Genomic DNA, 13,830 nt, shown 5'->3' on the forward strand with positions numbered 1-13,830 from the left:
AAGTATGAAAAAGTGACATTGCCAAGGTAAATAGCCTGCAAAGCAAAAATCAAATGCTATGGTCCTGGCAATGAATTGGCAAAAATGTGTGTTGAGTAAGTACATGGAGACTCTGGTGTCTGAATGAATATCAGACGAGAGTGGTGAGCCTCTGCCTAGGTGGAGGAAGCATGAGATATCTTGCTGTCTGAGTGGAATCCCAGAATCTCTCTGCAAAGATAGAGCATGAAATAGACAGTGACATGTGCAGACCAAGTACATTTAGCCAAATTAAATTCACCCTGTTTGGGCTATATAAATGTTTGCCTGAGGAATTTCCTGAACACCCTTCAGAGAGCAAAGCGACCTGAAATCCAGAGTAGCAACACCTATCTGTTGTCAAACCATTTCCACCATTTGTACGCAAAGCAACCCAGAAAAGCTGGAGAATCTTTTTCCAAAAGGTCGTTTAAGGATGTCTACTTAAATGTGCTAGAACACCAAAATTAACCCAGCAGGGAAATCTGAGCCTATTTGTTATGCTTGCACTAATAGTTAGGATCAGGATTTCATCAGCTTATGACATGTAGGCCACATAATATTTTTCAAGTGTGGCAAAGCACCTCTGCATGAAAAAAGAAAATGGTGTTTGTCTTGAGATACCTGTATGTTGGGGAAAATTTTCAAAATAATTATGGTTAATGGCTTTCCCTGGCAATGTTCCACATGCACCAGGGGTTTGTAGAGAGCTTGTTGGATATTTCCTCAATCTGAAAGGCTTTAGCTAAGGAAGTTCTGGAGAGAACTTTGGGCATCAAACCCACCTTTAATCCAGATGCACACCTCTGACATGACCATCCAATTCCATCCACAAACAGGAAAAACCACAACCTTCCAAGGGGCAACTCAAAGTTCTGTGCTGTGAAACCACTTCAATACCAATGATTATACTGGGCTGGTAATGTGAGCCTGTGCCCATTTGCTCAGCCTAGGAACATAAAGATGAGGATGGCAACACCTTAAGATATGCAGGGCCACAAATCTCTTTGAATTAACTGTCCAGGTTCTCTCCATGCAGAAGGAAGATGGAGATGGTCTTGTGTGGCCTATCTATAGAGGAGATAATCTAGAACACCGTCTCGGTTACGGTTCATCCTGTCATTGTTCCATATTCCTATGGAGATGAAATAGTTATGTAGGATATTGTCTTTCCAACAATAGGAAGTGAAATATATTTTGGCTCTTAGTAACAAGGGAATATTAACCTAGTCTATGGTTCTTACATGAACCAGAGAAAAATCTTTGTCTGAAATGATGTAAACTATGCTCTGAAGAACACCTTTCCAAATGCACCCAAGAGTGCTCAATCCCTCCAGTGGCTGTCTTCTCATATTCCTCTAGCCAGTCCACTCTCAGGACAAAATATTTGCATGAATCATCCTTCTCTGCAACTTGGAACTTGCTGCATTTATTTGAAGTGACTGGAACAATTTTGTCTCAATAGGTTTAACTCCAATTTGGTGACTTCTGGTAGAAAAAACAAGAAAACAAAAACAAAACAAAACAAAACAAAACAAACAAAAAAAAGCCAGCAGAAGGCATAACTCTCCCAGACTTCAGGCAATACAACAAAGCCACAGTCATCAAAACAGTACGGTACTGGTACCAAAACAGATGTAAAATCCCATGGAACAGAATAGAAAACCCACAGATAAACCCAGACACCTATAGTGAATTAACCTTCAACAAAGAGAGGCAAGAACATAAAATGGGAAAAAGACAGTCTTTTCAGCAGATGATGCTGGGAAACCTGGACAGCTGCTTGCAAATCAATGAAACTGGAACACACCCTCACTCAGGCACAAAAATAAACTCGAAATGGCTGAAAGACTTAAATATAAGACAAGACACCATCAATCTCCTGGAAGAGAACATAGGCAGAACATTCTCTAACATCAACCTTACAAATGTTTTCTCAGGTCAGTCTCCCAAAGCAACAGACATAAAAGCAAAAAGAAATCAATGGCACATAATCAAACTGAGGAGCTTTTGCACAGCAAAGGAAACCAAAAAGAAAACAAAAAGACAACTTCCAGAATTGGAAAAAATAGTTTCCAATGATGCAGCTGACAAGGGCCTAATCTCTAAAATATGCAAACAATTTGCACAACTCAACAGCAAAAATGCCAACAGCCCAATGGAAAAATGGGCAAAAGACCTGAATAGACATTTCTCCTACAGTCTGGAAGATATACAGATGGCCTAAAAGCACGTGAAAAATGCTCAACATCCCTGATTATTAGCTAAATGCAAATCAAAACCACCATGAGAGGAGTGCCCATCGTGGTACAGTGGTTAATAAATCTGACTACGAACCATGAGGTTGTGGGTTCCATACCTGGCCTTGCTCAGTGCCTTAAGGCTCTGGCATTGCTGTGAGCTGTGGTGTGGGTTGCAGACATGGCTTGGATCCCACGTTGCTGTGGCTCTGGCATAGGCTGTTGGCTACAGCTCCAATTAGACCCCTAGCCTGGGAACCTCCATATGTCGCAGGAGCAGCTCAAGGAAATGCAAAAAGACAAACAAACAAACAAACAAAAAAAAACCTACCATGAGATTCCAGCTCACATCAGAGAGAATGGCCATCGTTAATAAGTCTGCTAGGACTTCCTGCCATGGCTCTGTGGTTAATGAATCCAACTAGGAACCATGAGGTTGCTGGTTCAATCCCTGGCCTCACTCAGTGGGTTAAAGATCCAGCATTGCTGCCAGCTGTGGTTTTGGCCACATATGTGCCTCAGATCCCACATTGCTGTGGCTCTGACGTAGGCCGTTGGCTACAGCTCTGATTAGACCTGTAGCCTGGGAACCTGCATATGCCAGGCGTGTAGCCCTAGAAAAGACAAAAAATAAAAATAAAAAGTCCAAAAATAACAAATGCTGGAGCGGGTGTGGAGAAAAGGGAACCCTCCTGCACTGTTGGTGGGAATGTAAGCTGGTATAACCACTACGGAGAAGAGTATGGAGGTACCTTAGAAAACTATACATACAACTACCATATCACCCAGCCACCCCACTCTTGGGCATATATCCAGACAAAACTTTCCTTAAAAAAGACACATGCATCTGCATGTTCACTGTAGCTCTATTCACAATAGCCAAGACATGGCAACAACCCAAATGTCCATCATTAGACAATTGGATTAGGAAGATGTGGTATATATACACAATGGCACACTACTCAGCCATAAAAAGAACAACATAATGCCATTTGCAGCAACATGGATGGGGCTAGAGACTCTCATCCTGAGTGAAGTCAGTCAGAAAGAGAAAGACAAACACCTTATGATATCACGTACACCTGGAATCTAACATATGGCACAAATGAATCTTTCCACAGAAAAGAAAATCATGGACTTAGAGAATAGACTTGTGGTTGTCAAGGGGGAGTGGGAGCAGGCAGGGTGCATTGGGAGCTTGGCACTTTATAGATGTAAACTATTGCTTTTGGAATGCATTAGCAATGAGACCCTGCAATGTAGCACTGGGAACTATGTCTAGTCACTTATGGTGGAGCATGTAGTGGGAGAACAAAGAATGTATACGTGTATCTGTAACTGGGTCACCATGCAGTGCAGTAGAAAAAAAATTGTATTGGAGAAATAACAATTTAAAAAATTTTAAATAAGAAAAAGGAATCAATAACCATAGTGTAGTATATTAATCTCTTTGAAACACCAAATAAATTCTATAATCAACATTTTTTCAGATTTTCCTTTTTCAGTGAGATTGCCTTGCAAGCATTCTTTCTGCCTAAGGGAGGTAAGGTGTCAGGTAGAGTACCTCATGTTATAACACGGAATAAGATCAAATCTCTCTGTCACTGTTTCACTGCAGATATCTCTCAAGGAAAGCAATATTTAAGTGGATATTCAAAGACATGTAGGTATCAAAAAATCTCTATGTAGGAAAATACATCTAGGGTAGCACCAGAACTACTCAAGACAAAGGATAAGTGTTGGGAATGTACCCAGCACACACAGACCCCTGCATTAATAGGAATAACTCAGGAATCTGGCCCTTAAAATGTGGGCGTAGACAACCGGAAAGGTACAGGTCACCAAGAAACGTTCAGGCAGGAACAAGTGTGAAGGCAGGTCAGGGGGTGGGGACCAGGGTGGCATCAGTGTGTCTGTGTGTGTTTGTATGCCTGTGTGTATGACTGTGAATGCCTCTGCTCGTGTGTGTTTGTACGTATGTGTCCTGTGTGCTTGTGTGTATTCCAGGCAACCAAGACCAGGAGATGAAGGTGATGGAGAATGAAGTGGGCCAAGTGGAAGAAGAGGAGGCCTGAGGTGTCTCGGGGTGCCCCAGAGGAGTGCTTAGAGCCTGGAGAGCCATGAGGCCAGTGAGAGTTCCAGCGAGTGCCTGGCACATTCCTGGCACGAGGCCGAGACATAAAGCCTGTGCCAAGTGGTCCTGCCTTGGTGTGTGTTTGTCTGGGGGTTCCTGCGGTATTCATGAGTTGAGATGGTCTTGCAGGGCTTGGGCACCCACTGGTGATGGATGTCCCTGTCTGCGGGAGGGAGGTGGGCCTGTGGAAGTGGAGCATGGACCCGGGTGCGGCCTGCCTTGGCATTCTGGTGAGGGCAGGCCTGGGAGGAGGAGGAGGCCAAGCGAGGCAGACTGCCTAATTGGAGACTCGATCCTCCGGCAGGGAGAGGGGCCTGGGAGGGGTCCTGGCCTGCAGGTGCCTGCATGGCCTGGTGCGTCCTGGGTCCAGGGTCTCCCGCAGCGCCCTCCCTCTGGGACGTCAGGCACACACTGGCCTGATGGGCGGCATGGGACCCATGTGGGGAGGGGTTTCCTTAAAGCCCCTGTGCCCGAGCAGGTGGGAAGGGAGCACGGGCATCTTTCGGGTAGGTACGGGCCCAGCAAGCAGGCCATGAAGGGGTCCACGGGAGTGCGAGAAAAAGGCAGTTGTGAGACTCATTGTGTGCAGGGGTGGGTGTGGTTGTGGGCGTATGGGGGTGTTCCCTGACGTGACCCGAGTGGGTTCACCTGCATGAGGCAGGCCCTCCTGGGGCAAGGCGCGTTGGACGGATAGACCCTGGACACATTCGACATCTCTCAGGAAGGGACCTAACCCCTGGACCAGCGGAAACAGGGAGGCCAGAGCAATCAGCCGCACGATCCCAGCCTCAGCCAGGGAGCAGGGTCTAAGGGCACTCATGGTCCCGCCCCCCTCCACCCACAGGCAGAAATTAGAGTCTGGTCGGGCGCCGCTGAGGAGCTCAGAGTCGAGGCGGAGGACTGGAGGCGCCCAACGGGCCGCAGTCCAAACACAGACCGAGACCCCTAGAGTCCCTCCACAGCCACACCACTAACCACCGCCCCCCCCGCCCCCGCGGCTCCTTCTGTCAAGTCCCAAATCTGCAACAACCTTTTCCTCCTTCTCAAGGGCACTCTAACCTTTTCCCCCATGGGAGGAGCCTCTTGGGAAAAGCCTGGCCTGGCCTGGCCTGGCATCTTTGGCATACTGGCTGGTCCCCGCTGCCTCACCGACTGCCGGCCCCTCACACGCTGCCAGCTGATGACAGAGCCCTCGAAATCGGGACAGCTCTGTGTTGGTCAGCCGGATGGATGGCGATGGCTTAGGCAGCCCAGGGAGGGGTGGAAGGTGTAGGCTCCCTCTAGCTAAGGGCAGCCACCCCTGGGAAGGCACTGGATCCCTGCTCTCTGGCTCGGGCTAGGCACTGGGGGCTCGACGGCCCTGGACCGGGCTCTGTCCCTAGCACCGCGCTGTCTGGGCTTGCTGTTTTCCGGGCGGTCACCATGCAGCAAAGACCGGGCTGCCTCCAGGTGTCTCCGGAAGGTGCGGCCAAGGCTGAGTCTCCTATGGTACCCCTCGGTTCCTGGCAGGGGCCTACATCACCTCTGCTTCCTCCCAGCCAGGCACGCCTTGGGGAGCAGCCTCAGAAAGGCACTCATGCAAAGGCGTGGGCACACAAAGGGCAAGCCCGAAGTGGGGGCCGGCCACCCGGGAGGAGACGCCTTGGCCATCCTGGCTGGGGTGCATTCGGTCAGGTTGGCTGTGAGCGACGAGAGGGACAGGCACGTGCAGACGGTCAGGAGGCCAGAGAGAGCCCGCACACCTAGGAAACCACACAGGCCAAGTGAGAGATCCAAGGACAGGGCTCTGTGCTGGACCCTGAAGGTTTGCCCGGCCCTCGAGTGGCTTGGGAGTGCCACCCTAGCAAAGGCCGGATGCACACTGCCCTGGCACGCCAGGGAGCGTCCTGCTGCCCAAGACCTGGACCTCCAGGAAGGCTATGCAGGATCACTGCAGCGCTGGGCATTTCCTCAGGCCTAGTGGGAGGGCTCCCTGAGGTGGAAGGGGCCAACGGAACCGGGATCCTGATGTCCTGGAGGCAATTTCAGGTTGCACTGGAGAGGGAGAGACGGGCCAAAGGAGGGCAGGCGGGCACCTGCAGCTTAGCCCTAGGCCCAAAGACCGCGGGGTGGAGTGTAGTAGGGCGGGGCCGAGGAAGGGGCCGCCCACTGCCTTGAGTCTGATTGCGTCATGGGGTTTGTGTGGGTTGTGCTTGTGAGAGGTGTGTGTGTGTGGTGTGCACCTGTGTGTGGGTTGTGCATATGTGTGGTGTGGTTGTTTGCGTGTTGTGTTTTGAGGAGGTCGCTGTGTTTGGGTGTAAGTGTAGGCTGTGTAGGTTGTGTGGTTGCGTATGGTGTGTGGGTTGTGTGGTGTGTGGATGAGTGTGTGTGTTGTGTGCAGTGCGGTAGGTGCTGGGTATTGTTTTGCATAGTGTGCACTGGATGGTGGTGCAAAGACCTTAAGCCATTAGTGGGGTCTGAGGCCTAGGCAGGAAGCACCTCTGAGGACCCCATCCCCTCTACGACCTCTGATCAAGACCAATCATAATCAAAGCAGTGGGCATCATCTTCCTCTGCCTGGCCCCTCAGCCTCTTGGTCTAGGGCCAAGCTGCAGGTGCCCTCTTGCACACTTTGGCCTATCTCTCTCTCCAGGGTAACCTGAAGTGGCCTCTGGGAAATCAGGGTCCAGGTTATCATCACCTCAAGGTAACAGCCCAGGATTTTGGATTACATCTGGAAAAGCGTGCTGGGCTTGGCCGACAGAAGCTCACATGCCTGGAGGCCACAATCCCTGCCTTTCCGGACCCTTGGCCCCCACCCTGGACTGTGTACATGACACACACATGCGGGTGCATGCAGACACCACCCCAACACACACACACACATACACAAACACACTCACACACAAACCCAAGGCTCCAGGCCCACAGCCTCACCCCCCCTGAGGGTGGCTCAGGTGAAGGGGCAAGGGCTGCCTCGGAACACACAGCCATATCCCATCCCAGAAGGCGTCACTGGGACAGGGGCAGAGCCCGTGGAGTCTATGGGAGCAGTGCTGAGCCTGCACGTGGCACTCAGAGGCCCCTGTAGTGATCAGAAGGGTTCAGGAAGTCAGCCCTCCCCATGTGGCTGTAGACAGCATGGGAGGCACAGGACCCCAAGCATCTCCCAGGCACGAGCATGTGGGAACACAGGGCGGTTGCTGAGGATCATGGGGGCATCTGCGTGTGTGTGTGTTTGTCTGTGTGCACGCATGCAGGTGCACAAGGGTGCCTGGGCAAGGTCTTGCCGCAGGTGGGTGGGAGGGAGGCAGTGCCTGAGTCTGACAGAATGCCTGTTTGGGGCCCAGATCCTTTTGTTTCACCCAGACCGGCTCTGGTGCTTGTGGCTCTTCCTTGGGTGGCATGAGGCAGGGGACACGTCCTTGAACCTGTGGTAGCTTATGAACCACCCCCAGCTGTTGGCCATGATGAGCGCTAAGACAAAGACCTGCTTAGCTACTTGCCCAGTTGGGAGGTCAGTCTGGGGGGCTTGAGGCCAGGTGGGGGGAGCAGGGCTGGGGCCTTGAGTTCAGGGGCAGGCGGTTGTCCATGAGTACTGGCTGTGTGCCCAGGGAACAGGGAAGAAGAAGGGAGTCACCCCTGGCAAGCAGGCAAGCTCAGGACCCCCGGATAACCTCTCTTCCTTCCCCCGACCTGGGACGTGGCAGGTGCAGGAACGGGACCATCCCAGAGGCCACTGCAAGTTGCTGTTTCGCTTTGGGCACAACCTCTACTTCTGGAGTATCAGCTTGGCCTCTTGAGTAAGGAGCTGCTTGCCTGGTGGGGCAGCGGGGGGCGGGGGGCATGGATGGCGGGCTGACCGCTCATCGCCTGAACGCCCGCTTTTCGTCCAGGATACAGGGCGTCCCGTTCCACGTCGGTCTGGTGGTGCCGGGATTGGGAACGGCGAGCCCCCCGGCCACAGGCAGCACCCCAGCAGCCTCACCTTCCTCCACTGGTTGTCTGACCACGACTGCCCAGGGTCTACCTGGGTGGCTGAGGTGGGTTCCCTCCAGCCCCCACTCAGCCGTGGCTATGAGGGTGTCCCCGGGCTCTTGGCCAAGGGGTCGGGGCTGGGCCACGCCTGCCCTGTGCTGCCTTGGCCTGTCTCCCCTCCCAGATCATGGGCGAGGACCTGTGGCCCCACCCACTGCCCTACTACCCGCGGGAGGGAGGAAGGCACCAGCCAGTGGGAGAGGTAACTGAAAGGAGAAGTCGGAGGGGAGCCCAGGGCAAGCCCTGGGCACTGAAAGGCGTGTCCTCCACAAGCTGGGACTCTGCTTGGGACAGCAAAGGGCGGGCCTGTGGCTCCAAGGCACCTGGGAGCGGGGCTGCTTCCTCGGCCTCCCACACAGGGCTGTGAGGATGATGGAGGGGCCTGGGCCACCACAGGGCACCCAGGCTACCAGGATGCAGACCCCCTGAGCTTTCAGTGGGAGTGACGGTCTCCCAAAGAGCACAGGCTCCTTGAGTACGTTTGTTGGGTCGACTGGCCGTTGTTCCCTGGCTTCAGGCCTCCTGCAACTGCTGCAGGGTGGCATCACTTGGGCCGCTCCCTCTGCACCCCAGCAGTACCGTCCCCCCCCCACCTTGACTTCGGTCCACCAAGGCTCCCTCCCCAGCCTCTGCCCGCATGGCCAAAGCCCTGTGGTTCCCTGGGAGCTTGGCTCCCCTCTGCATCCACATCTGGGGCAGATGAGCAGGGTCTCCCTTGAATTTTCACAGCCAACCTTCAGGCTGCCAGGAGCAGCACCCAGTCCGGCCTGCACATGGCACAAGGCAACTTGGGCACAGGCCTCAAGACCTGGGGCAAGAACAGAAAAGGCTTTGCCTAAGGCAGGAATCCAAATAGGGTATGCAAAGTCATTGCAGTACCCTGCATTTCCTCATATCTAGTGGGAAGACTCCCTGAATTGTAGGTTCTAAATGACTTTGGATTCCATTTTCTCAGTTGGAAATTCGGTTTTAATTTAGAGGAGTTAGGTTCAGCACGGCAATTTCAGTAGTGCTCCCGATGTAAGTCTGGAGGGCTACTTGACGTCGGGGGCAGCTCTTGGGGATGGTCGGAGGCTGACCGCGGTTGTCCCCAGGCTGAGGGGTGTGGCAGTAGAGGGTGAAACCTACCTCGCTGTCTCGTATTAATCCTCTTGGGTGGCTGAGTCTTCTACCGAGGCTCAGACCTCTTGCTGCGGAATTCACACGCATGCGTAATGTTTCACGCTCCTGCGCATGCTTACCGGGCTTTTGCCGCCCAGCGCCCCTAGGTGGAGTCGTACCTTATAAGTTTTGCAAGTCCTGCTGGTCGACCTTTTTGCGGAACAGCCGCTGTGCTCGCACTTCCAGGCCCTTGGGAGCTGCCTCAGCTCAGGGCCACATGGCCAGTGAGGCGGGGCCTGGGGAAAACAGCGCTGCCGCCGCCGCCCAGCAGTCCTGGGGTGGCTTCCTGGCAGGAGGGGCACTTCAGCGGACAGGAGAGGTGGGTAGGCCTCAGTCGGTAGTTGGTGGCGCTGCTGGGGAGTGTACCACCATCAGGGTGGAGGCCCTCCAGGAAGGCTCGGCCCCAGCGGAAACTGAGGCCGCTGGGCTTGGGGAGGCGTGGCTGCTGCTGATGGAGGACGTCGTGGACGTGGTGGAGGTGGTGGCGGAGGAGCAGGTGGAGGAGTTTGAGGAGGAGGAGCAGGCTGAGGAGCGGGAGGAGAAGGCCCAGGAGCGGGACCAGCAAGAGCTCGGGGGGGCCCCCATGCCCGCGCAGTCCCCACTGGAGGCACTGAAAGCGCTTCAGTTTGAGCTAGAGCCTGTGAATAAGCAAGCTAGCCAGGCCTTCTCGCGGCTGAAGCTCAGGACATGGCAGCGGCGGAAGCCACACCTAGAGCAGAGAAGCACCACCATCCAGGGCATCTCTGGCTTCTGGGTCAAAGTTGTATCCTTCATGTTGTAGTTAAAGGTTCTTACTGTGGCTGAGCTGGTGCACGAGGAGCGTCCTGAAGGAGGCAGGTCACAGAACAGAATATTTGCGTGGGGAATAGTCCCTGTTTGGGGCCACACTGTGGCAGTTCTGACCGTGGAATTTTGTGGCTGTGTTTGAACTCATACAGAGCAGGAACCAGAACTAGGTTTAGTCGCAGAGACCCGGGTTGGTATTGTGAATAGCACCAGGGCTTCAGGCAAAAGAGGTATGTGATGCACAGGAATAAAGTTGCAGGGAAGGGGAGGAGAGGGGTCTGAATGCACATCCTAGTCAGAGCAAGCAGTGTATGCTCTTGAGAAATAAGCTTATGCTGTCCAGGAGAATCAAATGGAGATTCTTTGTCTCTCTCAGGAACATAGTCTCCTTTTGTTCATACACATTTAGGCACAGCACATGGGACTCATCGGGTCTCCATGCAGTCTGTGTTGAAGGAATGGAGTTAGGAATGGGAGTTGAGCTCAGGCAATGCCAGGGTGCTCTCCAGGTTATCGCTGTAGTTACAGCCCTTTTACCAGCGGGATCTGAAGGCTCCTTGACCTAAAGCAGTTTGTGAACCATCCCCAGATGTTGGCCATGATGAGTGACCAAGATAAAGACATGCTTCGCTACATGACTAATTTGAAGGTAGGTTTAGGGACAGTGAGGGAGGGGAGGTAGTTGGGGAGGAGAGGAAAAATGATTTATCATGGACAACAGCAAAGACAGGTTCCTCAAAAGTGACTTCACCCCCCTTCTCCATTTGCTTCTGGCAGGTGGAGGAACTCAGGCAGCCGACTGATTGCTGCAAAATCATGTTGTTCTTCCGGAAGAACCCCTATTTCCTGAACGAAGTGATTGTTAAGGAGTATCTTGTTAACCTCAATGGTAAGAGGAGGCTCCATGGTTTGTGAGAAGGAGGGGGCGTGGTTGAACGTGCAACGTGATCCAGGCCCATTTCCACATGCCTTTTTCTACAGGATATAAGGCATGTCGTTTCACTCCCATTCAGTGGAAGCAGGGTTTTGAACGTGAGGCTTACAGACGCAGACACCGCAACAGCGGCCTTAACTTCTTCAACTGGTTCTCTGACCACAACTTTGCTGGATCTAGTGGGATTGCTGAGGTGAGGTCCTCTGAGCCTTCTCAAAAAGGTGATGTTGGAACTTCACCTGCCTGGGGAAGGGGGTGGGCTGATCTTCCCTGGCCTGGCCTGGCCTGTCTCCCCTACCAGATCATCAGTAAGGACCTCTGGCCCAACCCGCTGCATTATTACCTGAGGAGGAAGGCACTGGGAGAAGTTCCAGGGAGGAGGACAGGTGAGGAGCCCAGGGCCCCTGGTGCTGAAATGAGTGTTGTCTGGAACTTTGCTCATGGAGAAACCGAGTCTCAGAGGAAATTCAGAGAGTGACGCTAGGGCGCAAGGGCATAGGACGAGACCTCCAGTCTGGTGAACTGCAATGCAAAACCGCGTGTGAGTATAGGGTAGTTTGAGGCCGATGAAGCAGCGTGACTGTGGAAAGTCACTCAGAAGTGAAGCCAACTCATTAGCTCCACTTCTTTGATCTGTCATTCTGTAGCCATCATCCCTACCCTCAGGCCTGCTTACTAGCCCCTTAAATTTGGGCTGGCCTAATGTTCCTCCACCCACCCTTTCCACAAAGGTCGGCGAGTCTCCTTCGTGCAAGTCCTTACCCTGCAGTCCAGTCATTTTCTCTGCTTTTGTCACCACAGTTGTGTTTTAGTTTCCTCAGGCATCTCCTTTGCCTCCCATAGCCATTCTGAGAATACTTGGCCTTGTGAATAGATTATGAAGGACAGCTTTTAGCATGTGGTTGGAGAACGTATAAGAGATCGCCGAAGGGGAAGCGACTGTCTCTCCTGGGCAGGGCCTTGAATAATTTGAACAGTCTCCAGTGTTGTTCAGAGAGGGTGTGTTTTTACATGTGTGTCTGCATGCGTTTTCTAAGGAACTGCCAGATTGTGAGTTTCAAGTGATGGAGCATCACCCACTGACCTACAGTAGCAGAAAACCGAAGAAGCTGCTTCAGATGGACGTGAATAGTCAACGTGGTTCTTGTGCACAGAAAAGAAATGAAGAACCGTTTGGTGGTGAAACATACAGAGAGGGAGAGGCCGGTAACGTGGAGTCACACCGGAAGATAAATAAACAGCGTGTAGTACACGAGTCTGTGTATTGTTTGTGCAAGGGGTCTGGGGTGAATATGTCAATTCCAGGTAGGCCTTTCAAGTTGTTGCCTGGGAACTCCCAGTCCGTGGAGAGTCGTAGAGAGGGGCAAAGCTTGCCTTGGGGTTGCCTTGGAGAACGCACTTCTTCCTTTGCCCTGAGAGCTGGGGAGGAAGGGGAGATAAGAGTAGGGCTGGTTAAGTGGAGACCCTCATTTTTTACAAGGGAAGTGTGGCAGTTCAAGGAAGGGATCTGGTGAGCAAGGGCCCAAAGTTGAAATGCAAATACTCAGTTCTGTGGGTGGTTGTCCTTCAGCGTGGACCCTATTGGATATTGTGAGACACTTTAACCATGTGCAAGAGGGAAGAAGGCTGAAGTTTCAAATCCCTGTTGAGCCAGATGCCCTCCTTTTGCATATGAACACTAGGTCTTTTGCTGAGTGGTCTCTCAGGGCTAGGGGTCTGGGCACCGTCTTAGGAAATGGGCGTATAGGGTGTGGAGGACTGTGAGGAAGGGAGGGAAATATGCACTGTGAAGGGCAGCGGTGATGTTGCTTTGTTCTGGCAGAAGTGACCAATTGAAACGGTAAATTGCTGGGAAACAGATAAACAGGAACAAATTTCCTTGCACGTGTGTGAGTTCCTGTGATCTCAGTCCCTCTCCTGCCCCCACGGGGAGGGCACTCCTTTGGGTAGAAAATGCAGAAGGGCTGAGGGGAGTGTGGATGCTAAACAGGCCACCCAGCCCTGTGCTCCCTGCCTCACGATGGCACTGTAGTGAATACTCCTATTTTCAGATGGGCCTAAGCCCATCACCCAGGGTACTGCTCTGTTGGGCCAAGGCCCAAAATTGTAAGCAAAGCAGCAGGAGTGCATCTTCCTCGTGAACATTGTGTGAGGGTGTCCAGTCCTTGCTGAATGGCTCGGCACATGGTGTTTCAATCACACAGGCACTGTCCTTGACAGCACTCTGTGCCCAAGGCCAGTGGGAAGACTTGGAGCACACTGAGCTCACCTGAGAAGTGGTGAGCGCCTAGGGTGCTCCTTGCTGAGTGGCCGGCTGCTTTTCCGAAGCACATCTATCTCTGGACCAGGCAAAGGACTGACTTGACTGTGCCACAAATGGAGTAGGAGAGTTCAGCATTTGCCGGACAAGGTTCTTCTCTCTTGCCACACACAATAGCATCCCTGAGGGTGAGCTGCTGACACTGGCATTTCTGTCGTGCATGGAATTCCCACTCCACAGCTTCCGAGGAAAAAGCAGTTCCCTCTGGACTGTGGGGTAG

At 52.7% G+C, this 13,830-nt stretch overlaps 1 protein-coding gene across 1 annotated transcript; it reads left to right on the forward strand.

Moving 5' to 3' along the window:
- The first annotated feature begins 9,735 nt into the window (after positions 1-9,735).
- LOC146394426 (testis-specific Y-encoded protein 3-like) lies at positions 9,736-12,484 on the forward strand. The gene is made up of 6 exons (XM_085008956.1): positions 9,736-10,333; positions 10,928-11,005; positions 11,134-11,245; positions 11,338-11,483; positions 11,592-11,676; positions 12,328-12,484. Exons 1-6 carry the CDS (start codon positions 9,788-9,790, stop codon positions 12,342-12,344), a joined length of 984 nt encoding a protein of 327 aa, XP_084865082.1. The 5' UTR covers positions 9,736-9,787; the 3' UTR covers positions 12,345-12,484.
- Positions 12,485-13,830: the final 1,346 nt, after the last annotated feature.

Source organism: Sus scrofa, chromosome Y (assembly GCF_054392235.1).
Source record: "Sus scrofa isolate SSC_HxYL_T2T_F1_AM1 chromosome Y, Sscrofa_HxYL_maternal_Yorkshire_Landrace_v2.0, whole genome shotgun sequence".
NCBI lineage: Eukaryota > Metazoa > Chordata > Mammalia > Artiodactyla > Suidae > Sus > Sus scrofa.

Coding starts and splice junctions, on each gene's coding strand:
- LOC146394426 (XM_085008956.1), top strand. CDS start 9,788: ATGGCCAGTGAGGCGGGGCCTGGGGAAAACAGCGCTGCCGCCGCCGCC. Junction 11,246..11,337: donor GTATCTTGTTAACCTCAATG/GTAAGAGGAGGC, acceptor CTTTTTCTACAG/GATATAAGGCATGTCGTTTC. Junction 11,484..11,591: donor GATCTAGTGGGATTGCTGAG/GTGAGGTCCTCT, acceptor CTCCCCTACCAG/ATCATCAGTAAGGACCTCTG.